The 27,709-nt window shown below is 42.3% G+C and overlaps 1 protein-coding gene across 14 annotated transcripts in view; it reads left to right on the forward strand.

Annotated features, from left to right (window-relative positions):
• Positions 1–27,709, forward strand: part of RBMS1 (RNA binding motif single stranded interacting protein 1) — a gene marked incomplete at its 5' end in the record, with an annotated part of 228,193 nt that overhangs the window by 110,749 nt on the left and 89,735 nt on the right. For 10 of the 14 annotated variants that reach the window (XM_081095893.1, XM_081095884.1, XM_081095891.1 and 7 more), the window contains one exon: positions 22,080–22,255. In XM_081095893.1, the coding sequence (XP_080952019.1) occupies positions 22,080–22,255 (176 nt within the window). The remainder of the gene's footprint in view (positions 1–22,079; positions 22,256–27,709) is intronic. The other 4 variants (XM_081095882.1, XM_081095881.1, XM_081095885.1 and 1 more) reach the window with 1 other exon arrangement.

Here is a 27,709-nt window from a genome sequence, read left to right on the forward strand (position 1 = left end):
GGGTGTGAATAGTTATAAGTTATCATTTCAGCAAAAAATTCTGGGCGGCTGGCAGTGCTGTGTGTCAGGGAATGTACCTTTCTGCCCCTAACGAGGTCCTTGAGTTTACAAAAGCAACTACTTTCCGAGTTCTATTTATGTATTTATTTTTGGCTACAGGTAGTCACATAAACTAAAGTAGGGATTGAACACATGTGGAACTGACTTCATGACTGAACTGGAACAGAAAGATCTTTCCTATCCCTGCGTAGGGAGGGCCTCGGTAGAAGGTCTCCTCCCCTTCCCCCCAGGAATCATCAAGCAATTTGTTTTATACTTGCCTGCACCCAGTGAGATATGTGGAGTTCTTAACCTAGAGCTGGCCATTGCACTTTTTTTGTGTCAGTTAGTGAGAAGCCATGAAAATCTCTCACATCTGGAGAAGGATTGGTAAGAAGTGTCAGATCAGCCCAACTGGTATGGCTCAGTGGTTGAGCATCTACCTATGAACCAGGAGGTCATGGTTCAATTCCTGGTCAGGGCTTGGTCCCCAGTGTTGGGCGTGCAGGAGGCAGCCGACCAATGATTCTCATCATTGATGTTTCTATCCCTCTCTCCCTCTCCTTTCCTCTCTGAAATCAATAAAAAATAATACATTTTTTAAAAAGTATCAAATCAGGGGAACCGAGTTTGCTTGGATCAGCTGATACAAAAGAGGATCTGGAGGGTGTGGCCAGGGAGTGCCCTGTCTTAGAACCAGGAGACGCCTTTCCTGCTGGCAAGTCAAAGGATCAGCTGTCATTTGGAGAATTAAAAGATAGACCCCGTGGGGAGCAAGGGGCAGGATGGCAACTGCTTTGCGAGTGGCACAATCATAGCCGAGTGCTGGGGTAGAAGTGGGTGGGGAAGCCCAGTCAGTGCCCTAAAGACTCTGATCGGCTTAGAGACCATAGAGTACACTTTCCAGGGTCAGAGGGACACCAGGGCCTCTGAATTTCAGAGATCTTGGTTCTACCCTTTACATGGGCATTTCCTAAAGTGCACTCCCAGGACGTCTGCCTCAGAATTTCCTGGGATGTGCATTAAAAATGGTATTTATTGAGTTCCACTGCCTCGGGAGTCCTCAAACACAAGGGCACCTTCAGGCTCCTACGTGAGGGAGGAGCTCGCTGCGGTTTGAGGACCACTGGGCGAAATGTTCTCAGGGAAGCGCTGCCTGTGGGAATTTCTCAGTGATGTGGAATAAGCTGTTTTCTAAAGTCCAGTGGTGATGCCGGCAGGAAATGTAACAGGTGCCAAGTAGAAAATGACAAATTTAGGAGTAACGGAGTCAAAATTGGGTCCAAAGAAAAACTGGGACACATCTCTGAAGGCTGACGGGAAAGCTAATAGCACACGTCCCTTGGAAGCATGGTTGGCCAGAGCACTGAACTAGCTGGCCTGATGCGTTGGAGCCATTCTGACTTCCTGTAGGAAACTGGAAACGGTTTCAAAGGTCAGTTTGTAGATGTGCTGAGCCAGCTAAGATGCCACGGCCAGCCATAAACCTCAGGGGCCAGATGAAACTCTTTAAAATCCAGGGTACAGAAAGCTTCTAATTTTTTTCCTGTTGAGATTTTCCCATGCATGTTTTCCAAGTAACTGCCTGTGTGTGTGTGTGTGGGGGGGGGGGGGGGGGGGAGGTGGGAAGGTGGGTCCGGGACGTGCTCTGTGTGTCTTGTTGGGGAGGACATAGTAGTCAGGAGATAATCCTAGGCATCTCAGAGCCCCCAAACTGTGTGATAGAGTGGGTTTCCATTTTCTTTCTTTCGTTGACCCTTTTCTTCCGTCTCTGCTGCACACACGGAGTGGGTGAGACTGCCATTGCAGCAGAGACGGGAACTTTCCGGGGTTCACCCATTGCAGACTTCTCACCAGCTGCACGGCTGTGCAGTCAGAGGCAAGGGAAGGATAGTCCATCAGACAGTGGCCCCCAGCTCCTTACACGTGCAGTGCTTGCTTACTGTGGCCCATACTTGCCAGTTACCGTTAATTTTAGGAAACAACATTTAATTATTAAAAGCTCTTGCTAAGTTGTAGAGATTTAACCAATTCTTATTCATCCATCCTAAGGGAATAGTGCGAAAAAGAATCATTAGGATAAAAAGAATAGTTACTCTAATATAATCTCACTCGCCTCAGCCTTTCCCCCATCATTACCACCTCCCCAACCCCATTTACTGCAGCTAAATGACAACATTTTGAAATATTTAATTTCTGTATTAACAACCATCTGTAGTCTATTGAATGGCCAGAGGGGGAAAACAGCCAGGAAGACAAGAGATGGGTTAGTCTTAGGATTTGATAAGCCAGACAATGAGTGAAGGTCTTGTGATAAGATTTGTGGAAAACAGCCACTTGTACATCACATATAAAACATGCTTCTTTCTTTTTTCTTTTTTTTAAAATATATTTTATTGATTTTTTTTTACAGAGAAGAAGGGAGAGGGATAGAGAGTTAGAAACATTGATGAGAGAGAAACATCGATCAGCTGCCTCCTGAACACTCCCCACTGGGTATGTGCCTGCAACCAAGGTACATGCCCTTGACTGGAATCGAACCTGGGACCCTTGAGTCCGCAGGCCGACGCTCTATCCACTGAGCCAAACCGGTTAGGGCTAAAATATGCTTCTTAATTCTTGAGATGACAGCCAGCTGGGAGGAATGGTGATCCAGATAGAATGACAGTTAGCAAAGAGATACCAGCGCAATGGAAGGCAGGCCCAAGTTTTAACAAAAGAAGGGTTAGTAGGAATAAGTCATTATAAAATCTTGCAATTCCATGAGAAATGCTGAGCAAAATCTAATATAACTAGATTGGTGAAATGACATGTATGGTTGGTTTGGCCAGAAATGAGGATCAGCCAACAAACTGATGTAGGTGCTTTAGACCACTAGTGTAATTTTGCCGACATTTAATGAAGTTATAATACTTAGATTAAGAAATAAAATCATCCTGCTGCTAGGTTGGTTCCCAGGTTTGCTCATTGCAGTGCTGTTAGCAGTGATTAGATTCCCAGGTTAGCCCACAAGACCATAGTCGTCTATGGGAATTTTAGAGCTGGTCGTGCCAGCTTCGTTCTGAGTCTCTTGTGAGCAAAGGCTGTCTCATGGTACATGAGATGGAGGAAGAACACATCTTTCTCTCTCCGAATAATCAGAGTGAAAAATGGAAATTGGGTGGCCTTTCGCACCCTCCCTCCTCTCTGGAGGTTGAGAATAATAGAAGTTAGGCACCTATAAGGAAATGTAGCCTCATCTTTAAATTCCCTTGCTGCTGCTTATCCCAGGAAGTTGAGAGGTAGGTTAGTCTTGGGATTTGATAAGCCAGACAGTGCATGTCCTGTGATAAGATTTGTCAAAGACAGCACCTCGTACATCACATATAAAAGTCTGTCACGTAAAAAATTCATTGTTTAGTCTTAGGTGATGACTGTTTTATCACATCATGTCCTGGAAGTTTGGGAATTTTTAAAGAGGGACCCTAACCCAAATGCATCTCTAATTGGAGTTTTAAGTTGTGAAACGAACCCAAGTGAAAAAGTCCAGGGTCTGTGAAAGGCCAGCCATTCCAGGGAGCCTTTCCTGGCGAATCCACGCCCCCAGTTTTTTTCTGCCTTTTGCAGCATTTTCCACTTTTGAACCCACAGGGTCATTTCCATTTTGCTCTATTTTTTTCATTAACTGTGGCTATGCACCGGAGTCTCGAGTGGGAGGAGGGGAACTGAGAAGCTACTTACCTGTATGAGTCAGTTTCAAGATTAGAACTGGTAGTGCCTGTCCTGGGCACAGTCCTCGTGGCCAACTGGATACCAAGTTTAGAGAGGGACCCTGAGCAAGGTGAACTCAAGTGCAGCTGACATTTACTGAGTGCTGCTTACGAGCCTGGCATTTGGCTGAGGGCTCAACAGTAATTAGCTTGTGCAACCTTCACAACAACTCTGTGAGCTGGAATAGCGGGTATCCTCCTCACTTTACAGATGAAGAGCTGAAACTCGGAGATGTTATTTGCCCAAGGTCACAGCGAGTGAGCGGCAGTGTGGTCTGAACTCAGGCATGTGATTTCAGAATCGTCCTTTCAGCCCTCCTTATCCCTAGAAGTTATCTAGGTGAAAGAAATTGCTCAGATACTGACATTTGTTTGAAGGTTTAAAGGAATACCGGGATGGGGGCAATAGGTATCATTAAAGATTTAAATGTGAATCAAAGAAGGGGAGACTAGACTTGTTATATGTTGTAGCAATTAAAAATGTTTTAGAAATAAATTATGTCATCGGCTGTATTGTCATGATTCCCCACCTCACCCCCAATCTCTATGGCATAGAGAAATATCTTTGTGTATGAGGTGGGACAAGATGCCCCATAAGTTTCTTCTGGATTGAATTATGGTTAAAGAATTAATGGCTATTAAAACTTGGTGGGTGCTTATGTACAGTAACTTTACATACATGTTTTGATTACATGCTCAGATTTTTAAAAGTAAGATTCGGGAAGTAAAAAAATCAGCTGTTAGCCCTGGCCTGGTAGCTCAGTTGGTTAAAGCATCATCCTGGTATGCAAAAGTTTCAGGTTCAATCTCCAGCCAGGGTACATACAAGAAGCAACCAATGAATGCATCAAGTTTAACGACAAATTGATAGCTCACTCTCTCTCGCTTTCTCTCTCTCTCTGCAAATTAAAAAATTTCTTAAACATCAAGCTTTTACAGAAAGCATGGTGTGTGCCAACAATTCATATCTAACTATAACTTCAGAATGTGACTTAAGATCTTTGCAGATATAAGTAGTTAAGGGTCTTGAGACTAAATTCAAGTGGGTTCAGGGTGGGCCTTAAATTCAATGACTGTGCCCTAATAAGAAGATAGGACAGCCCTGGCCGGTTTGGCTCAGTGGATAGAGCGTCGGCCTTCGGACTCAAGGGTCCCAGGTTCGATTCCAGTCAAGGGCATGTACCTTGGTTGCGGGCACATCCCCAGTAGGGAGTGTGCAGGAGGCAGCTGATCGATGTTTCTTTCTCATCGATGTTTTCTAACTCTCTGTCCCTCTCCCTTCCTCTCTGTAAAAAAATCAATAAAATATATTTAAAAAAAGAGAGAATCTTTTTTAAAAAAAAAATAATAAGAAGAAGATAGGACACAGAAACACAGAGAGAGATGGCCATGTGAAGATAGAGGCAGAGATTGGACTTATGCCACCAGAAACTAGAAGAGGCAGGGTAGGTTCTCCCTAGCCTTCAGAGGGAACATTGCCCTGCTGACACCTTGATTTCAGGCTTCTGGCCTCCTGAGCTCAGGGAATAAATTTCTGTTGTTGTAAGCCACCCAGTGTGTAGTGTTTTTATGCAGCAGCCCCAGGAAACGAACACAGCCATTTTCCACTTGGTCCCTGTTTGTATTTTAACTTTGGCATAGCTTGATGCACATGTATCATTGTACTTGCACAAACTGTAAATTTTAAATTTCTTGCCACAGACGAGGCACAGTTAAATTGTATTAGGATGCTATACTTATGTTTAAGTTTTGAAAGAGATGAGGTGTATTTCAAGAAGTTGCCTTTTTTTTTTTTTTAAAGCCATGCTGGTGTTGGAAGTGGGTGGGTTTGTGATTCATGTGAAAGAATTTTATCAAACCACTCAGATGACTCCTTTAAGAAGTTAGTCCCAAATAACTCTGTTTTACTCTCCTGAGCTCAAAAATCAATTAAAAGACTAGGAGTGAAGGTGTCATTTTCCCTGGGAGAGTTTAATAAAGTTTGTCCCGTGTAGAGTGAATAACAACTGCCTGACCAGATGTGGCCATCACCGAGGGCAAGAGGATCCCAAAGTGATTACATCTGCTTGAAGGCTTATCGTAATTCTGATTAATCTGTTTTGAAAAGACAGATACCCACATATCTTAGGTATCCAAAGGCAGTGAGATTAAGATGGTTAGAACTCGTACTTTTCTCTGACTTGTAATTCTCACTATCAATCATAATTTGTTTAGTGTCCCCAGTGTTTCAAAGTTTAAACTAGGAATTTAAAAGTCCACTTGTCAAGAGAGTTGGGAAATGGTTCCAGAGATGCTTTAGTCTAGAGAGGAAACATAGTAGATTTTCTGTGAAAGTAGAGATCTTGTTCCAGCTAGGAAAGCAAGATAATTGATGCATTCCTCTCTAGATGTCAAACTCCTAAAATACTTAGGCTCTACAACCAGCTAGCTCTCGCTAACTGCTTTTACCGCCTTACGCCCCAGAGCTGTTCAGCATGCAGCATTTTAACAACTGCCTCAATGACACGCTTTGTGACAAATGCCGGTCTACGTTTTTTCCCTCACCAGACACATAAAAACTCTTGGACCAGGTTCCTTGTTCTAACAGGGAAGGATGTGGTCACCTGTCCTCGAGGGGCTAATAGGGTCCCGGGCGAGATTTGGTCTTTACTTCGAATGTGTAAATATTATAGTAGAAAATGTTAAAGTTTTCTTGAGATTAAAATATCGTATGTTGAGAAGATCTAAAGGAAAGCAAGTGGCCTTACTGTTCTCTAGCCATATTCCTTCGTAATAAACCTGCACTGTTGGTATTGGAAGGACACGTCACTAAGTTTCACTGTTTTGCAACCAGTGTCTTGAGCCAAACCTTTTGGTAATGTTTTATTGACGGGCGTTAGGAAGATTTTCGAAACTATGACATAGGTAAACAGTTCATGGCAAAAGTTAATTTTTTCTAAAAGCCTTAATTAGTGCAATTGTGTATCAAATAAGGCCCCCAATTCAATGAAACTGAATGGCAAACTCCTCCCTACTCCCCATTTTGTCTTCTACTTAGCTCCTAAAGAGGTTGTCAGAAAGACCTATGTCACCACCAGACTACCACCTCTTTGGTGATCTGGAGAAAATCTCTTCACTTCTGTTTCCTTATTTGTATTATGGTGATAACCATACCTACCTTGTTGTGATTAAGTGAAAGAATACATAGAAAGTACATAGCTTGCTTCAAAAACAGTAACTGCTCAACAATGTTAGCGATTAGTACCATGAATGACACTCAGATCTCCAGGAAAAATCATGTGTTCAATAAGTCGCCTTGGTTTAAGATGTTTTTCCCTCTGATTTTTGTTTATTTGGGTATTTTAAAAGAATGCCTAGATTACTTCGGTAGTAAGAGAAAGTATGATAGATAGCCCCAACTAAAATGGGTAGACAGATAGCTGAACCTCCCCCTTTCAATTAAGAGAAAAATACTGTTCTTGGCATTTGGTCTATTTCTAGAAGGATAACAGCTAGCAAGGATTTGCACATTAGCTATTATGCAAGGTAAGATTGGATTTTGCAATAAGAAAACAAAGATGAAGTTAGAGTCTATAATGCAGGCAAAGTTTCTGTGTGTATTTCTGGGGACAGCAGAGTAAGATAACCTATTCATGATTTTATGGGTAAATCTGGCTTCAATATTTACGATTTATATATGACCTTTCAAAAAATGTATCCAGGCAGGATTAAACGATCCTTTAGATTTGTATCTTCTTTTAATTTGCTTGGTTCTTCTAAAAAAGCAGGGTGATGTTTTAGTTTGAACCATTCTTAGGTGACTGGAGCAACCCCTGGGCTGCAGGGCAGAGCAGAATAGCAGCCAGTGTCCTCTCTGTGGTGAGGTGTGGACCCGCTCCTCAGGCGTCCTGACTGATCACAGTGTAGAAAAGGCAGCGAGAGGGCCTTTTCATTCCTAAATTTTCCCCATACTAGAAATTACCGTGCCTGGTTCTGACCGCCCTCGTCCCCCGTCCTCCCCCCCCCCCAATTCTTTTTCGTTCATTTCTTTGTTCTATGCTCTGGTTTTTAAATTGGGCAGAGAGTACTGTTTTGAGATAAAATCTAGTACAAAATGTAAAAGAAGTATTGAAAGACTTAAGTTTTCGGAGGTGTGTTTTCTGCCTGGAGAAAGAGAAATTTAAAAACTGTATCCCCATCCTGCGTTTCTTCTCCTTTAGCAAACTGATTTGACAGTGTTGGGGTTGCTCTGAAGTTTTGATTCTCCTGCTTTATGTTCGCTGAATTCGGCGATCTGTGCGTGGCTGCAGGCCAGCTGGGGCTTGGCTCCTGTCTGCACGGGCTGGGGGCCACGGCAGTGTTTGGGCTCCCGCCTGTTCCCGTTCCTGCGCTGGAAATGCTTACTCGCTGCTGCGGATTAGGGGGGTGGAGCCAGAGAGCTGGCCCTCCTCACTGGTCACTGAGTGTGGAGTCGCCCAAAGCCAGTTTCCATTTCGGCACAATTTTCTTCATAAACTTGTCCGTGTGGGGTGGGAAAGGATGGTTTTGCTTTCTTGTTTTATGCATTTAGAAGGGCAGAGACTAATGAAACTCTCTTTGGGTACTTGTCACTTAGTAAGTTAGGTTAATCTGGGTTTGGGGTTGAGAGTGAAAGATGGTATATTTTGATTATGTGAAGAAAAGATAAAATATATTTTATTTTATATTATAATGAAGCTAAATAAAATGAGAAGAAAGAAGGGTGGGTAAAACCCAAGTGTCGTAACAGTGCCGTATTGCTGTGGTGGTGTGATCCCCACACCAAACCCCTCAGGCACACAGAGGTTCTGGGTCTCTGTCCAGGCTCCCTTGGAAAAGAAGCTCCCGCTGAAATTTTCAGTAACCAGCAATGTGTACATCTGGCTCATTTTGGTATAGTAGTGAAACAGATGCTTTCTGATGTACTTTACAAAAAGAAAATAAAAAGATATCCAGGGAGATTAATAGCTTTTCTTTTCTTTTTGAGCAACAACTCCCTACTCTAAATCAAGAGTATTGTGAAATAATTTAAAAACTAAAAGGGGGGAGGGGGGGGAAGCCATGTCTGGTTTACGTAAATATTGAAACTGTTTCCCAGATTCTGCTTACCGCCAAAATGAAGTTCTTCAGTTTCTCTCTCAGAAAGGATGAAGCGAGCAGTGGCCCGGGCCAGCGTGTGGATTGGTTAGCTTCCAGGGCACGAGGTGTTCCAAAGATGATAGCATCACTCCCGAGTGACTGGGCAGCAGTGCAGGGCCTGGCTCCCCACAGGGAGCAACCTGAGGACTGTTGGCACCAGCACGCACTCCGTCTTAGTGTATCGTATCCATCAAGAGAAGTCTGACATGTCAGAGAACTTGCCCCTGCAAAAATGGGGAAATGCTGATCAGGTCAAAAGAGAAGCAGCTCCCCAGATCCACTGGCCAGCTGCTGGGAGCAGGGCCCACATGCCTGTTCATGTGAGTATAGTCATTGTGATGCTTCAGGAAAATAGCCAGCACTGTTACACAGGAAAGGAAAACTCTTACAACTTTTTTTTTCTTTTTTTTTTTTTTCTTTTAAGGAAACAGGATTGGAGATGGTGGCTGGACAATTCTAGTGATTCTTCAAAGCTTTCTCATCTAAGCCCATTAAATTGTCAGGTGCCCTTGAATGTACATTTCTGACAGAAGGGCTACTACGTGCTATAATAATCTGTTTGACTTTTATATCTTCTTGTAGATGGTACAGGTAGTGACTGTGGGTGCTATTCACAATTTTTTATTATAAACACAAAAATAGACATGGTAACATTCACAAGAATTTTTAAAGAATTATATATTTAATAGATGGTATAAGCCTCCCCCTCTTTTTTTGGGGGGGGGGGGATAAGCAAGAAACTATTTGTCTAGCATAGACTAGACATGGACATCCAAGTAAGGCATCTAAAAACACAGGGTGGATGGGGAATACAAGGTATAAAAGAGGCTGTACAGAATAGGTACCTTCTTTTCCGTGATGACTGAACAGAACTAGCATAGAAGTTTCCTTTTTAAGAGTCTTAGAAAACATGGCATGTACCTGCATCCTTGCCACAGTGTTTGTGCCAAACAAGGGCTAGTGCTTTTTGACAGTAGGGGTGGGCATGGAGACCTAGTTCTGCCTTCAATTAGCTGTATAACCCTGGGGATATATATATATATTTGACTTTTCTGGCCCTCAGGTTTCCTGAAAAGTGAGGGGTTGGATAAGATCAGTGTTTCTCAACATTTTAAACGCCAAACCCTCTGATAAAAAAAAAAAATACTGCCCCCACCTCCACTCCTTAGACCTATCTGAAGATTCTGTTATATCTCCAGTGGAGAGTTATTGAATTGTGTGATCTCTGATGTCTCTCTCAGCTCTAACATTTTGTGATTCTGAGCAGATACTCGATTGGAAATCAGATGAACAAGATTTTTATCTCATGTTGTGAGTAGATGCAGCTTTCTCCTTTTTGAAGCTGGAAAGGGGCATTTCTGAAATTCATCCTCACACACCCTCACTGCCTTGAGTCTTGCTTTGTGCGTGGACATCACCTACAAGCTTGCAAGAGCAGCAGACGCTTGGCCTCACCTGAATGCTGAGTCGAAAGCTGCATTTTTCCAAAGCAAGTGATTTCTGTGCTCATCAAAATTTGAGAAAGGCAGCAGACCACTGTGCTTTAACCTGCAAGTGGCAATATTAGTGGGCTCTCTAATCAATCTAATAGCTTGCTGTCAGCAAGAAAAGATAATATTAGGGTACATTGCATATCATATGGTAAAGGAAAATAACACAAAATTTTTGTTTCACTCCTGTATGTCTGTGCCAGTATGTGTGTATATAGAATTGAAATCTCAGGCAAAAAGTTAATTTTTTAGGTGGGTTTCTGGCAAACAGAAAAAAAAAGTTTAAAAAACAACAACACTGTGTTTTGTCTCTCAGAGACAACCATCTACTTACTCCCTTCTATTTACTCACACACAGCCACACACGGAGACATTTCCACAGACACACAGAGATATGAAATAAAGAACTTTTCTGTACTGATTCCCCACACTGTATCAGATTTAAGCTGCTGGATTTTATCATGAGTCAGACATATAATCGTTCATTTTTTTATGACTGAAAACTTCTTTCTGTTGATGCTTTACTTTGGTTTTAGACATATCACAACACTCAGATAAGACTTCATTTTTAAAATTTTTATGAGGAGATTTCATACACTCATTCAGTTTCCTGAAAGTACAGATAATGCTTTTTTTTTCTCTAGGAGCTAATTTGTGAAACCCGCAGCACTGTAAGCTCATTCACATGTCCCTTTGCCTGTAAAAAAAAAAAAAAAAAAATTAACTTGAATAAATTCATTTGGAGTTTTATTTTTGGATAAGCTGACTCATACATAATCTTTCTGTCTTTAATGTTAAGTTAATCAGCTTACAATACTTTCAATAAGTGTTTGATGTGAAGAAAGGATATTTAAAAATAGAGTGTTTCCACTCTGGAGCTTCTGCAGCCTCAGCGGTAGTTCTTTACTTACCAGAAATACTGGGAGAAGATTCGAACTGTGCTGTGCATGGCCTTTAACAAAACAGCTGGGAGGAAGCTGGGGACGCTGGGAGCCTACCTCTGCCGGGATGAGGCAGGAAATGCGGAGCCCCACAGAGGTGTTCTGAACTGTCCTGATAAAGATGATCCTGCACTTCCCGTAGGAAGTTTTCTTCTTTCAACTTATTTTGAGCAAAAAGGAAAAGAAGAGTTCATTCTTGTCCCCTTCACAAGGCTTTGTGTTGAGGAAGAAAACTGGTGTGGATCTGAACACACACACACACACACACACACACACACACACACACACACACACGCCTACGTGGGGCTCAGGAGGAGGAGAAAGGCGCTTTCCACACACCTGCGTTTGGAATCCAGAAGAGTGCTTTGCACCTGGAGTTGGGCAGGGTTTTGTGTTTTCCCTGTTCTAATAGCCGGCTGCTTAGGATGTAATTGGCTTATTGTTTTGAGCTTTAAGGCGGTTTTAGAACTATTGCACGTTCCTTATACATATAAGATTAAACAGAATGTTCAGGGCTCCTTTCTACACTGATTACGCGTGGAAACAAAAAGATGCCAGCCAGGCTATTCACCAGCATAGAGTCTGGATAGATCTGAGTTATTAAGGTAATTTCAGCTATAATATTTTCACCTTAAGAACACTCTGGTTTCAGGAACTCTGAATATTACATCAATAAAATCTGTTTTGCTCCTTTAAGCTTCAGGTGTGATTTTAGCATAGCACATGTATTTATAATATGTCCTCGTAGTGATCGGTGACGAGGTAGGGAATCCGTGCTTGGCCTGGTCTGCCGGTTTAACCTCTTGCTCCATTTCTCTGGCTGTTGGCAGGCAGATAGGAGAACGCAGGTCCTGGCTGTGTGCGCCTTGATGTGCCTTAGCTGGCCATGGCAAGAAGCCTTTATTCCAGTGTTAGCAGTGAGAGGTGGAAGGGAGCTTCAGGATCACCCAGCCTCACCTGTGCATTTCCAGGTGCGGAACTGAGCTTCCCAGATGTGACCTTCCAATCCCTGGCCAAGGCAGGATTTGAATCCAGGTATCCAGGTTTTTCCATCCAGTAACATTTCTATTCTATGTACCTTTTCATAGAGAGGAGGGGAAAGAATTTCCCTAGTTTTATGTTTCCCACCAGTTGTCCTTTTCATTTATAATCTTTTTTTAAAAAGAAATATGTATTTTCATTGATTTTAGAGAGGAAGAGAGAAGGAGAGAGAGATGGAAACATCAATCATGAGAGAGAATCATTGATCTGTTGCCTCCTGCACACCCCCCACCAGCCTGGACTGAGAATCGAACCATGATCTCCTGGTTCATAGGTTGACCTCTCAACCACTGAGCCATGCCAGCTAGGATTGTTTATCATCTTTAAATTCTCTTTTCTCCCTCAGAGACTCTCTACAGTAATACCTGACGACATCCTATCCATTTTCTGTCTTCAATTTCTAGGTTATCCTACTACCTTCCCAATGCCCACCCCCCACCCCAAAATCAAGTTGTTTAGCATATCTTCTGAACCAACCAAGGCTGTGTTTTTCCCCACTGACTTTCATGAAGAATGACTCCTCCTGTCTGTATCTTTGTGGTCTCCTCCTCTCCTCTCACACCCACCCCTTTCAGGACTGCCATTCCTCTTATTGGTAATGGCTTGTCGTTAATATTCAGCTCACCCAGCTGTCTAGCCCTCTGTGAAGCCTTCTGCAACCTTTCTGTCTCAGGCTCCTTCGTCCCTGATCTTCCCTTGGTTGAACTCTCACTATTTTTAGAAACTGTACCATATTACCCTATTATATGTGATGCAATTAAGGGTAGGTAAGGCCAGGAGCCCACTGTTAAAAGCTTTTCCTTCCTAATGCATGTGTTTTCTGGTAAGGAAGTTTTGAACCTATTGCTTAATCCCCTCACTTCCTTTCTTGGCCCTCCAGTTTTCTGGTGAATGACTTGGATTTAACTCCTTCAGTCTGGTATTTATATGTTGGGTTTTGGTTTTTTAAATAAGACTCTCTTTTTTTTTTTTTTTAACAGTTTTAGGTATACCACAAAATTGAGAGGAAGGTACAGAGATTTCCCATATACCCCTGCCCTCACACATACATAGTCTTCTCCATTATCTACATCACTCACCAGAACTGTACATTTTTTACCAAAGGTGAACACATCATAATCACTCAAAGTGTCATAGTTTACCTTAGGGTTCACTCTTGGTGTTTCATACTCTATAGGTTTGGAGAAATGTTTAATGACAGTATTCACCATTACAATGTCATCCAAAGTGTTTTCACTGCCCTAAAAATCCTCTTTGCTCTAGATAGCCATTCCTCCCTCCCCAGAGCCCCTGGATGGGCATAAGTTTTTAGGTAGATACCAAGGAGTGTGATTGCTGGATCGTTTGGTAAAAGTACGCTTAGTTTTTTGTAAAAGCCTCCAGACTCTCTTCCAAAGCAGCTGTACCATTTTGTGTTCCCATCAGCAATGAGTGCAAGTTTCTGTGGCTCTGTGTTCTCCACAGCATTTGGTGGTGTTAGTGTTGCACCGTTTGGCCATTCTAATAGGGGTATAGTAAGTGGTATATTGTTGTTTTAATTTTTATTAAATTAAAATTTTATTGAATTCTTCTTTCCTGATGACATATGTGAAGCAGCTTTTCATGTGATTGTCATCTGTATATCTTTTTTTTAAAAAGTATATTTTTATTGATTTCAGAGAGGAAGAGAGAGGGAAAGAGATTGAAACATCAATGATGAGAATCATTAATTGGCTGCCTCCTGCATGCCCCCTACTGGGGATTGAGCCTGAAACCCAGGCATGTGCCCTGGACTGGACTCGAACCTGGGACCCTTCAGTCCGCAGGCCGACATTCTATCCACTGAGCCAAACCTGCTAGAACTGTATATTTTTTTTTTAATGAAGTGTCTATTAAGGTTTTTGGCCCATTTTTAAAATTGGGCTGTTTGTTTTCTTATTTTGAATTTTAAGATTTTTAAAAATATATTTTGGATAGCAGTCCTGATAAGATACATCTTTTGCAAATATTTTCTGGCAGTCTCTGGCTTATCTTCTAATTCTCTTAATATTGTCTTTTGCAGAGTTGTTAATTTTAAGGAACTTGAGCTTATCAATCCCTCCCTCTTCCCCCCCCATGGATTCTGTCTTTGGTGTTGTATCTGAAAAGGCATCATACCCAAGATCATCTAGATTTTCTCTTATCTTCCAGGAGTTTTTGTGTTTTACATTTGGATCTATGATCAGTTTTGAGTTAAGTTTGGCAAAGGGTGTAAGGTTGGTGTATAGATTCATTTTTTTGCATATGGATGTCCGGTTGTTCTTGCACCATTTGCTGAAGAGACTATCTTTGTTCCATTGTATTGCTTTTGCTCCTTTGTCAAAGATGAGTTGATATATTAATGGAGGTTGCGTGTTGGTTTTTTCCATCTCCCCTCTTATAAATGCTTTTACAGAAACTAGAAGGAACAAATAGGAAAAGAACTCCGGTGTGTTTCTTGGCCCAGAGTTCTCAGTAGGCAACCTGTGACATCAGTGGGGGTCTTGGGAAGACCTTTGGAGGGAATGGAACAATTGAACTGATTTTCATGCAGGAGCACAGAATCAGATCTTTAAAAGGCATTTGAATGATAAGGAATGTAGCTTCTTGGTGGAACCTTGAAGGGAAATTTGACCTCAGGAATCACATGTATCTATGGTGTGTTTTCTACCACGGATTTTCAACACCTACTTGCCCTTTCTTCTTCTTACTCCTTCACAACCACTACCTCCACCACAAAGAGCTTGTCCAAGTTGTTTTAATTAAGATCTCTTCCCTTTGGTTAAAATTGGTTTTCATTTCTGCAACATGGTCTCCATCCATTGAGTCAGCCATGTTGTATCCACAGGCTATTTAATATAAGCCCCCGCCCCTTTTTAAAAAATTTTTTACCTGAAGAGATTATAGCTTTACATGCAGGGATCAGCTTTGGTGGGCATCTTTGAGAATATGAAATGTGAAATCTATTGGGAATTTTTGTTTTTCGATTATATTTGAACAGCCAACCCAACAATATGGACCCCTCTCCTCTGACAGGTGTAATCCAACTACAAATACTGAATAACCTGTTTCTCCATTTCACAGTCTTAGAGGCTGCAAAGTTTGTCACCAAACGGGACAGTGATGATATGAGAACCATTTTTTTTTATTATAATGATGAAAAATGTATAACATACAATTTTCCATCTTTTTTTCCCATCATAGTTCACATTTAGTATTATTCTGTATTAGTTTCAGGTGCACAAGATAGTGGTTAGACAATCATATACTTTATAGAATGGTCCCCCTAATATTTTAAGTACACCCCCCCCCCCGCCCTTACATAGCTATGAGAACCAGTTTTATTAACTAGTTGGCCATGTGATTTTAAGCTTTGCTATCCTAACATCAAATGGGATTAAATGATGTATGCCCATTTGCCCTTCCCCCACATTATGGAAAAGTAAGGACCTGTATGTGTGAAGGGGCACTGTTGTTTCATTAATATAGATGCTGTCTCTTCAGTTTGATCTACCCGGAAGAACATCTGCTTCCTGACCAGTTTCTCATCTCTCATTAATTGCCCCCCCCCCCCCGCCCCCCATGCTGAGCTTGTGTACTGTCCCAGCTCCCTGTGCCTTAATCTTTCTCAGCTACTATTCCTAGCCCTCTTTGAGCTACTCAGGTTTCTAAAAGGAAACAAAGAAAATATCCTCATTTGGATGCTTTTCCCTTCTTCCTGCTTGATAATTCCCTTAAATTGCTCAATTTCTTTCACATCTTAAAAGCTTGGGCAGGAGGTAGGGGGATAAGAGATCAACCAAAGGACTTGTATGCATGCATATAAGCATAACCAATGGACATAAGACGCTGGGGGTTAGGGGAGGCTAGGGGACTGTCTAGGGCGGGGGGGAAAATGGACACATATGTAATACCCTTTGTAATACTTTAAGCAATTAAAAAAAAAAGCTTATGGAGAGGAACAGTGTGTGTAATTAATACAGTATATAGTATCTTTACATAGTACTCAGTTCATGCCAGGCTAGATGTTATCCTATATCCCGGTGTAAATGATAATGTTCCATAACTTTTGCCAATTCTCAGGAGCAACTGTAGTGATTATTTTGCTTGTGGATAAGGTGGTCTCTCTCTCTCTCTCTCTCTCTCTCTCTCTCTCTCTCTCTCTCTCTCTCTCTCTCTAGGGGAGATGGCAGGGTGGGGATGCAATTATGGATTATAACCCTCCTAAACTATAAGAATGATAACCTTAAGGAAGACGTGAGGGTAATGAAAAGGCAGATTGTAGGTTTCTTTTCTCTTCAAAATGTATTAGAATTCTTAGGGAAGTTACTAAGTAAAGGGGGAGGGGAGGGGACAGCTTCAGCTATAAGATTGGCCAGAGCACTGTTCTTGAGTTTATTAGAAATAGGAAGGAAATGAGACAATAGAATTTGTGATAGGTCTTAATTTTTTTATTGTCTTTGCTGAATAGACATCTATAGTAAAGCACACGGTTACTAATACATTTTAGTTCACACATGATTAATTTCTGCCTTTTTTGTAAAAGACTTTTAGGCTTCGAGAAGACTGCTTAGTGGGGTGTGATGTGATGGAGAGGGAAAGATTTGCTGTGGGTATAGTTGTCATGTGCCTGTTGTTCATCATCCTGTCTTTTAATGGAGGAGGCGCGTGGGCCTTCCTGCCAGGATGGAGGCCTCAGAGCTGTCCACACAGGAAGTCCTCCCTGAGTGCTTTCCACACAGGAAGTCCTCCTGATTGCTGACAAGCTCTCTTCCTGCTGGTTCCCACACCCACTTGTGCAGGGAATGCTAATGGAGTCACCCCATTTATTTGCCACTGACTTTTTTTTTTTATCAACTTTGGCATGCAAATTAAGCCCCCATAAATGTTATGAACAGGGAATTAGCTCGTGTCCCCCTGCCTTTGGATAGGCAGCTTTGGTAGGTAGCTTGTTTATATGACCTGAAGCAGTGCAATTGGGCCAGAGGAGGCTGGAATAGACTACTATGCTCTGAGGTAGACTACTAGTACTAGGATGAGTCAGCACTTAGCTGTATTATTCCCCCTTCTCCCTCCCCCCCCCCCCCCCCACACACAGTTCCTTAATTAGGTGAATTTATGTACCAGTAAATCAGTTACAGACTTCATCCAAGGGCCAGGGGAAAGGGAGGGTGTCTCTCAAATTGCAGGACAGCTTGGGGGCTTTGAGAGGCAAAATGTAGAAGGACAACCAGTGATGAAAATGGAGGTTACCTGGTAAAAGGTCCTCCCTTCGTAAGCTTTTTTTCTTTTTTTTTTTAAGTTTAACATTTGTGCTATTAATGTCATTGCTTTGAGGTAATCCGGTTCTGAAGTTGCAGTTGAAGACTTGTCAATGCTTTTCAGTCTGGGAGGCAGGGTCTAGTTCTTCACTGGTTACCTTGAGCTTTCCTAAAGTGCTCTCTGTTCAGCCTCAATACCCCGGAATTTTTGTTAATGAAAAAATAGATAAGGTAAAATTTTTAAAAACAAACCTATTTAAAGCTAACTTTGTTACACACACACACACACACACACACACACGCAAGCTGTTTGCTCATTAAATTAATTTAAAGTCACCTTTGACTGCTTTTCTTAGGAAAACATAGCCACCAATGGTATTGTCATATGTTAGAGAAATTTGAATATAGTAAGGTTGCAGGAAGGCTGGGCACAGGAAAATCAGGCTACAAATAGGGCTTTTAGAAGATAGTAGACAGTGTTTGGGATGCCATTTAGAGAACTGTTTCAGGGTTCCGGCTTTGTTGTCCAGCTGACCTGGGTTCAAATTCCAACCCTGCCTCCTACTAAATGTGTGGTCTTGGCACATTACTTAACCCCCCACCCCTACCCCCCACCCCCCGCCTTGAGACTCCGTTTCCTAATCTGCAAAATAGGAGAACAATCATGTACCTGCCTCACTGGTAAAGTAATGCACATTGAGCAACTGGCACCATGTCTGGCACATACTAAGCAGGCAATACATGACAAGGTATTACTCACAGGTTTAGAATTATCATTAACCCATTCTGAATATTTAGGAGTATTTAACTTTATTGTGTATGAATTTTCTTCTTTGAATATGGACTTAAATTTTTATTTTCAGCAAGTTCTAAAAACTTAATCTTTGATGAAAAATTTTCTGCATCAGGAAATAAAAAGTTGACAACCTAGAATAATTCAGTGCTTCTCTCTTTCGGATATCTTTCTCTGTCTTCAGCGAGTTCTGAGAAATAGTTGACATTAGGATAACATGTGAATTTGAACTTGTTCTATACTGAGTGGCCAGATTATTATGACCACCTGACGTTTGTAGGCAAATTAGCTGTAATTTCACGCTGAAGTTGCTAGAGGGCCAGATCATTATGAACGTCTGAATAGCACAACATACCTAAGTATCATTGCTGATCAAGTTCATCCTATCATGTTGATGGCGTATCCCAATGGAGATGGCTTCTTCCAACAAGACAATGCACCATGCCACGGTGCTCGTATTGTGCAGGACTGTTTTCAGGAACATGAGGGAGACTTTACCTTGCTTAGGTGGCCCCCACAATCACCAGATCTCAATTCAATTGAGCATTTGTGGGACGAAGTTAAAAGAGCCATCAGGCAGCTGGTTCCACAACCATCAAATCTCACAGAACTGGACAGTGCTATTCATCAGGCATGGTGTCAGATTCCTCGCATCACCTTTCAACATCTCATGGAGTCAATGCCAAGAAGAATCACTGCAGTATTGAAGGCAAAAGGTGGCCCAACGAAGTACTGATGGGGTGGTCATAATAATCTGGCCACTCAGTGTATATAGGATTCACCAGATGTCAGTCGGTTCCCCTCCGGGTACGTTCAGGAAACCCCTTCTCCCACCTGGGATGGGGTACTAGGAGAACTCTTTTCCCTTAGGGCAGACCAGAGGGGAAGCAGGAAGGGACAGACTACATGCTGCCCACCTACTTTCCAGAGCTGGAAAATATTACTGTAATAAATACGGAGGCCTGTCAAAGATATATTAAATCAGCCGTGCAAATTCTGAGATGTAAATCATGCTTCTACTTCTGCCAAAAGTAAATACATAAATAAAAACCTACTACTTTCATGTCCAAATAAACTCCACATAAATCATACCTTTAAATGTTTCTTTTAATCATACGGTCCACACCCGGCCCTCCACTTTCCATCCCAAAGCAAAGCAGAGGTTAGAGCTGATGTACACTAGGAATGCCATCTCCGAAATGTGTGATGGTCCATTTGCTTTGTGTTGGTATAATCCCTCTGAGGGGTGAGAGCAGCCCTGGTCCACAGCTTCCTTCAGACGTCTCCAGGTCTTACCCATGGTGACCATGTTTCATCCCCCTACGAGCTGCTCTGCACATACCCGGTCCTGCAGTGAAGAACAGGGAGGTTTGTGGCAAGGACAGGTTCTCGGATGTTCATCAAAGATGATTTAAGAAAAAAACTCAGTCTTGCCTAGGTTGTCCACAGCTACAGGTTCTTGTGCAAATCAAAGGCTTGGGACAGAGAGGCCGCTGTCTGTGACTTCCCAGCACCTCTGTTAGCTGAAGTGAGAAATAGGGCTGCCTGGCTACTTCCAGGTAGCAGCTAGCAGAGGACTGAGTGACTTTGGAGAAGAAACACAGGCCTCTGCATGTGGCATGGCTGAGGGTCTGAGGTCCCACCTGTGGCAGAACAAGGGACAGGGCTTATTCTTAGTTCTACATCTAGAAACCCAGCTTCGCTGTCCCTTAGAGAAAGCCAGGGACGAGAGGAAAGGATTGGAGCTCAGTGACTTATTAATAAATCAAAGACACTTGAAGGGATTTGATCTCAGGCAGGCTTTGTCTTGGATAAGTAATACTGATGTTCCCAGTTCAGATTCGTCCTTTATTTTTACATTGACTGTTGTTAACTCTTCTTGCTACTTTTTTTATAAAAGTGAATCTCATGAGGTAAAGTGGTGTTTGGACTTATGTACCCTGGACAGTGAGAAGTAGCATCTGCATAGTATCTCTCTCTATATAAAAGCCTAAGCGACCATTATGACTGAACAACTGGTCGACCAATCACTATGATACACGCTGACCACCCGGGGGCAGACGCTCAACACAGGAGCTGCCCCCTGGTGGTCAGTGTGATCCCACAGCCAACCTCCCACGGCCCCTCCCCCCCAACCACCAGCCAACCTCCCGCAGTCCCTCCCCCTGGGTCCCGATGGGGGGCGGGGGGGATACACAGCTGGCAGACCAACCTCCCATGGACCCTCCTGTTGGCCGGCAGGCCCCCTGATAGGCCTCGATCGCCGGCCAGTCCGAGGGACCCCACCTGTGCACGAATTCATGCGCCAGGCCTCTAGTAGGACATAAAGAAGTGAAAGCTTTCATGTCAGATTAATGGAGATCCCAGTGTGTTGGGCTACTGGCGAACTAGGATGGTCATGGCAGAAACTGGGTGCAGAGCCAGCTGTCCATCATGGATAGTTGTGATTATGCAAGGTTACATTTATTGCAAGGGGTCTGCTTTTTGAACCAAAGTGAAATTTAATTGTGTCTTAGAGATGCCTAATTTTCTTGTTTGTGGTAGTAAAGATCAAGCTGTAAGATTTTACATTTTGGTTGAATGTCTGTTTAATTGTATTTCTTCAAGCTGTTACTAAACCTAAGTGCTGTCCTTGGATTAGTATACTTGTTATTTAGAAGGTGTGAGATGAAAACATTTCTGTCCTGCTGTGAAGCTGCTGAGCATTTGCTGTGAGGACACCTTGGGGTGTGCTCACTTCCATCTCAGACCGAACCAACTCACTTCCTCAAAAGTCATGTGTGTGGCATAGGGGCGGAGGCTGTGGTTGCTTTCTATTGGTTAACAGAGCATTATCTGGTGTGAGCACAGTTTCAGTCATTCTTCCTAGGTGGCTGCTGACTGTGAAACCACACTGAGCCCTGGTTGCAAGCTTTACAAAAGATGTTGCTTGCTGTAAGGCCTAAGGAGGTTTCCAGATACTTCACCATTCTCACAGGGGTTAAATTCCATAAGGTTAGCCAGAGCAAAAGGCAGAGTTCCTGTCAGTCTTACCCAGATGTCTCAATGAAGCTGTATGCCTATCATAGAACTAGGTGAAGTTTTCCTTATTTGAGCATCTTGATTGGACTCTTAACTTTCTTACACTTGAAGAATAATTGTGTGTTTTTTTCCGCCCAACTCATCTTAATAAAATTATTAGCAACTTTCAATCAAATGTTCTTCAGAATGTGAAAACCTTTTCAAAAGTCTAATGATCTCTAAATTACTGTATTTAAAAATATTACCACATAACTGCATGCAAGTTAATTGTAAGTCTCAGTAGGTATGTTCCTTAAAATGTGTGACTAAATTAATCTTACATAAATTTAGTCATACTTAAGGTGCCCATCAGAATATTCTACTGAATAAAATCCTATTGTTAATTTCATGTTGAAAGGGAGAAGGGTTTTGTTTGTTTGTTTGTTTTTTGTTTTTTTAGGACAAATATGTTTTTAAGGTATAAATTAAAGTTTATATATTAAAGTAGCTTAAGAAAATCTGTCTTGATATCTTGGTAACCTCATTTCATGTTGCAAACAGCTTCTGAACTGAACGGTGCTAAATACCTTCCATCTAGTCTAGTCTTTCTAACACTCCTCTTTGTTTTTCAGCAGTCTCTGGTCCCAGCCCACCCCATGGCCCCTCCCAGCCCCAGCACCACCAGCAGTAATAACAACAGCAGCAGCAGTAGCAACTCAGGATGGGATCAGCTAAGCAAAACGAATCTCTATATCCGAGGATTGCCTCCCAACACCACAGACCAGGACCTGGTGAAGCTGTGTCAGCCGTAAGTAGCAGTGGCTCTTATTGTTTTTAGCTGCTAAATATTTCTTTGATCTGATTATAGAGTGATATAAATTGTGTTCTAGGAGAGGTTCAGCACAAGATGGATCTGTGAATCCTCATTATCGACACAGTGATAGTTTCCAGATTTTAAGTCCTTGGGCACTTCTCCGGTCAGCATTAATATCACCAGAATATGCCCATGTAACAAAATAAATTAGAGCAGTTTCTCAGTAGAATTTGACGTCATTGGCATATGAGCAGTACAGTCTGAATTACTTAAAAACGTGTAGCTCAGTCCTTTGGAGGAGTGCTCATTTTTGGTGGGAGCATATCTAGGGGCCAATCTGTCACATAATAACAGAAACTCTAGTTGTCACTGTTTGTCAGAAAGGTAGTTACTGCCGACCTTTATCCTAAATTTGTGTAAAACTCGTAATTCCAGCCAGGAAACAGTCGTCTGTGCTCATTAGCCACCTGTACTTTTGTGGCCCGGTTGTTCACCCTCCTCTCCTTGGGAATTCTATTCCCCGTCTTCCTGTTTCCGTTCTCGCTGCCACCCTTTCTGAGTCTTGTGAAGAGAGATGGGCACACGTGTGTAAAGTTCCACAGTAAGTTTGCATTCTACACTAACGTTGTCGATAGGATATAAATGTGCTGCTTCGCTGTAGTTCCATGAACTCGCTCAGTAAGGAAGCACTCATTTAAAGCAAGGAGCCAGAAGCACTGTGCAGTGCAAGGACTGTGGTGTAAAGACGTAAAGGCCTTTGATCACTTTGAGCTGTAAAAGCCTACACATATAACAGCGTCTTTTATTTATCCAAAGAAAGTAAGGGTCCCTTACAAAAGGGATTTTAAAGACCCGGGAAAGGAGACATCACTAATAAATGTTTCCCGTTCCCTGGAAAAATATTCCCAGTTCTCAACGTCCGATCAGTAGCATCAATTTCTCTGTTGTCCTGGGTGAAATAATTAGACTTATTCTCATTTTAAGAAAAAACATTTTCAGAACTTACTTGGTTAGTATTTCCAAACTTACTTGGTTAGTATTTCCAAGTTAGAACTAAACGTAACTTCTGGCCCTCCATACGGAGGTGGTGGTTTTCCTTTGTGTTGTTTTGGAGAGGAGGGTGGGTCAGCGGCCGGTGTTTCTTTAGGATCTGAAGAGCTTGACGAACCTCATCTTAGCACCCTCCCTGTGCTTCGCTTGTGTTACGCTTTTGATCATCCCTCTTGGACTTCGACGGCCGCCCTTTGCTTCTAGGACAGTGAAATCATGGCCTGTGCTGGGGACTATTCTGAAAGCAAGTCTGGCTGTTAGGATTGGTCATGTCTGGCCCCGGCGTCAGAGGGAACTTTGCCAGGCACGCCCCGCCCTACTGCAGCTGTTCAAGATCACAAATAGGCCTTCTGCTGTCTTGTCTGCTGCTGGCCTTTACTGGCATCATCATCTCCTTTTGCAGCATAATTACAGGTAGATAGAGCGCCGTAAAGTCTAAGGTGCTAAAAATACAACTTCGTTGGAAACAGAATGAAGCTACCCCTCAAATTCTTGAGGTTTAAGAGGAGGGAGAAGAATTTCAGATGACACATTGTGTCTCACCTAGTTTTGAATCATGTAAGCTGAGTTTTCACATCAAGGAGATAGAGTTCGATCACCATTAAATGATAAGAGGAACGCCATGTTTTGTGTATAGTAAATATGTATTTGGAAAAATTGAACCAGCATTTTTTTTTCATTGAATCAAATAGTATTCCAAATGCAGTAGAAGAGCATTTTAGAATTTTTCCTAGAAAATTCATTCCTTATTTGTTGGTCTCTTTGATGTATGTGGATTTTCTTAATGTGGGGAAACATCACTCTCTGCTGTTACCAGTAGCACTTCATTCTCTCCTATCATTTGCAAATGCCCAGGTTTGATGTTTAACTCCAGTGAGAGTTTTCTCAATATGTATTATACAGAGTCGAGACATACAGTAAGAGAGGACTCTGTCAGTATCTGCCAAGAGCTTCATTCCATTGAACACAGAGCATCTCATAAATACCAGATTTGACTTGGTGACAGTTTTGTGTCTTAGAATGGAGAGAGAGAACGTGTGCGCAATGGTATTCCTGTTTCGGACTTAATTGTTTCCAATGAAGAGTAACTAGTTGGTACATGGAAATGACAAGAATCTTATGGGAAAGTGACTCTTCCTAGAGCTTCAAAAACCCAATGGACATAATTAGAGATTTTAGAAAAGTGAGTATCCGAAACTTTTCAGAAAAGATAGGTGTAAATTCATAGCTCTAAAAAAAGAAAGACGTTTTAGAAACAAAATTTAGTAATTTCAGATTAACCTGAGTGGGGATTGCAGGATAATTGGAATAAGTAATTTGGGTCTCTAAGGGGTTGGGTATTTTAGAGGGTTACCTAACAGAAAGATGGGACTAGATACCTAAAATGTGTGTGCATGACCCGGTTCCATGCAAATAATGCATGGTCTAAAGGCAAGAATGGCATGAAGATTGTGAAAACTGGAGAAGAAAACAAAAAATATTTTTAAAAAGCTTTGTTGGGAGTAGAATATACAGATGTTACAGTCTTAGAAGAAATGGCAGTGAAAAAGCTGATATAAAGTGATGAGAAATGACAAGTCAGAGTAGATGACGGTGGAAAAGCAGCCACACCCCAAGTCAGAGAGAGATTCGGGATGCTGGAAAATGTAGATCAACTTTGTTAAGAGGGCAGGGCTTCAGTGTTAGGTTGTGGAAGGAGGTAGCATCAAGGACCAACGAGCGTGACAGTGGTTATGGTGCTAAGGTGGCGTGGGTTCAAAGGAGAAATATTTTTATTTATTTATTTATTTATTTTTTAAAATATATTTTATTGATTTTTTACAGAGAGGAAAGGAGAGAGATAGAGAGTCAGAAACATCGATGAGAGAGAAACATCGATCAGCCGCCTCCTGCACATCCCCCACCAGGGATGTGCCCGCAACCCAGGTACATACCCTCGACCGGAATCGAACCTGGGACCGTTTAGTCCGCAGGCCGACGCTCTATCCACTGAGCCAAACAGGTTTCGGCAGAGAAATATTTTTTAAAAAATATATTTTATTGATTTTTTACAGAGAGGAAGGGAGAGGGATAGAGAGTCAGAAACATCGATAAGAGAGAAACATCGATCAGCTGCCTCCTGCACACCCCCTACTGGGGATGTGCCCGAAATCAAGGTACATGCCCTTGACCAGAATCAAACCTGGGACCTTTCAGTCCGCAGGCCGACGCTCTATCCACTGAGCCAAACCGGTTACGGCAAAGTAATACTTTTTTAAATCCTCACCCAAGGATGTTTTTTGTTTGTTTTTAATAATTTGAGAGAGAGAGAGAGAGAGAGAGAGAGAGAGAGAGAGAGAGAGAGACTGATGTAAGAAACATCGATCAGTTTCCTCCCATAGAATCAAACCTGCAACCTAGGTATGTGCCCTGAGTGGGAATCAAACCTGTGACTTTGGTGCATGGGACAATGTTCCAACCACCTGAGCCACCTTGGTAGGGGTAAAGGAGGAACAGTTACTGAAAGAAGCCGACCAGCCCTAGTTAACTTCTCAGTTGTGAAATGTGTATGAGAAATCTTGTTGGGACCTCGTGACTACTCCAGGCAGCTGCAGCTTCGCTTCCTGTTTCTAAAAAGTTATCAACTCCAAAAGAGTACATCGGTACAATGAATCAGCAAGTTTAGGAAAAGAAATAATCTTGGAAACAGAGGATTATCTATTGCCCCTTGATCTTCAGACATTCTTAACTCCCTTCTGAAAAAGCATATAAATACTTTAGTTGACTCTGTTACCATTTTGTTTCTCTCATTCAAACTTCTCAGGTGAATTTTCTGGAAAATGAATTGAGGGCTCTCATTGCTACCATTTTCTTGCCACCTTAATTTAACCCTTTGCTTTTTGCCGTCAAGTTCCCAACCTTTCGTCTCCCTTCTCTGCTCTAGCTTTCATTCTCCTCCACTTTTCCTCCTCGGCTCTTGGCTCTTTTGATATTAGTTGTCTTGGCTTGTTCCTCTGTGGCCTCACCCGCTCATAGGGTTATCGCTCCTGTTCGCACCTCAAACTCAACATTACCTCCTTCCTCTCTGAACTGTCATTTTGCCAGATTCACTCTCCTCAACTTGAAACTTTCGAGCATTCGTTGACTATTTCTGGTTGCCCTCTTAGTCACCAGTTCTTCCGCTTCCTCTAGGCCCATCTTCCTCCTCACTGCCAGAGGAATTGGGGGGTTCCTTCCTGCCTTCTTACCGCGTGACAGGTGGGCACCATTCGCTCCTGCTGCTGCCTCGCTTCAGGTGCCTCTCCAGGTCCCTTTCTTGATTCTTCAAGTCCAAGTCCAACTCATCTGGCCTCCTTCCTGCTTGAACCACACTATTTCTGTCTTTTTTTTTTTTTTTTTTTTATTTTTTACAGAGAGGAAGGGAGAGAGATAGAGAGTCAGAAACATCGATGAGAGAGAAACATCGATCAGTCGCCTCCTGCACATCCCCCACTGGGGATGTGCCCGAAACCCAGGTGCATGCCCTTGACCGGAATCGAACCTGGGACCTTTCAGTCCGCAGGCCGACGCTCTATCCACTGAGCCAAACCGGTTTCGGCTATTTATTTCTTTTTATGTGTCACCATCAGCAGCTTACTTCCATGTAATTCTGTTCTCCCGATGCCTGCACATTATTTAGCAGCTTGTCTGTGACAGTATGGAATGCTGATATGTATCTTCACAGATTTTTCAGCTAGATTATACAGTCCTGGTGGTCAGCGTGGTAAGTTTTTGGTACCCCATAGTTACCTACCGCAGTGCTAGGCACATACCTAATTCTCATTTAAGAGTCTGTATAATGCTTATATCATGAGGTTGTGGTTGTTGTTGTGATTAGGATTAAATCAAGTGATATAAGGAAAGGAACTGGTCCACTGCCTGGAAATGGTCATCATGAACAAATATTAGTTTCCCCTGTGCCTGTCTTTTGCTCCTCAAAATCTTATCTACTGGAAAAAACTTACTTTGAAGGTAATCCTACATGTAAAACTGAAAAGGAAAGGTACCCAAACACATTCTGATCTTGAAAGCCGGGAAAGATGGGAAGTAGGTTATGTTAACATAACCATCTCCTCCTGAAGGCTTGCTTTTTTTGCTTTTTGTGGGGCACTTGCAGAAGACTAGTTTCAGCCTGAGGCCCATCCCTGATTTATTTCTTGTCACAACAATGACTACTGCATATAAAATCTTTCATTGTATTCAAACGATCTTTTCTGAAGATGTAAGGCCAGTATCTTTATGCAGTTTGCTTCATATTTCTTCCTGTTTGCGGTGGGAGCAAATGTGTGAGTTGGCATTGGTTAGGATTCCTAGCCCTTATTGTGTAATTGACATCACGTGGCAGGTCTAGATAACTGAATGTATTAACAACTTATTCTA

This window comes from Myotis nattereri, assembly GCF_964212035.1.
Source record: "Myotis nattereri genome assembly, chromosome: 7".
Lineage (NCBI taxonomy): Eukaryota > Metazoa > Chordata > Mammalia > Chiroptera > Vespertilionidae > Myotis > Myotis nattereri.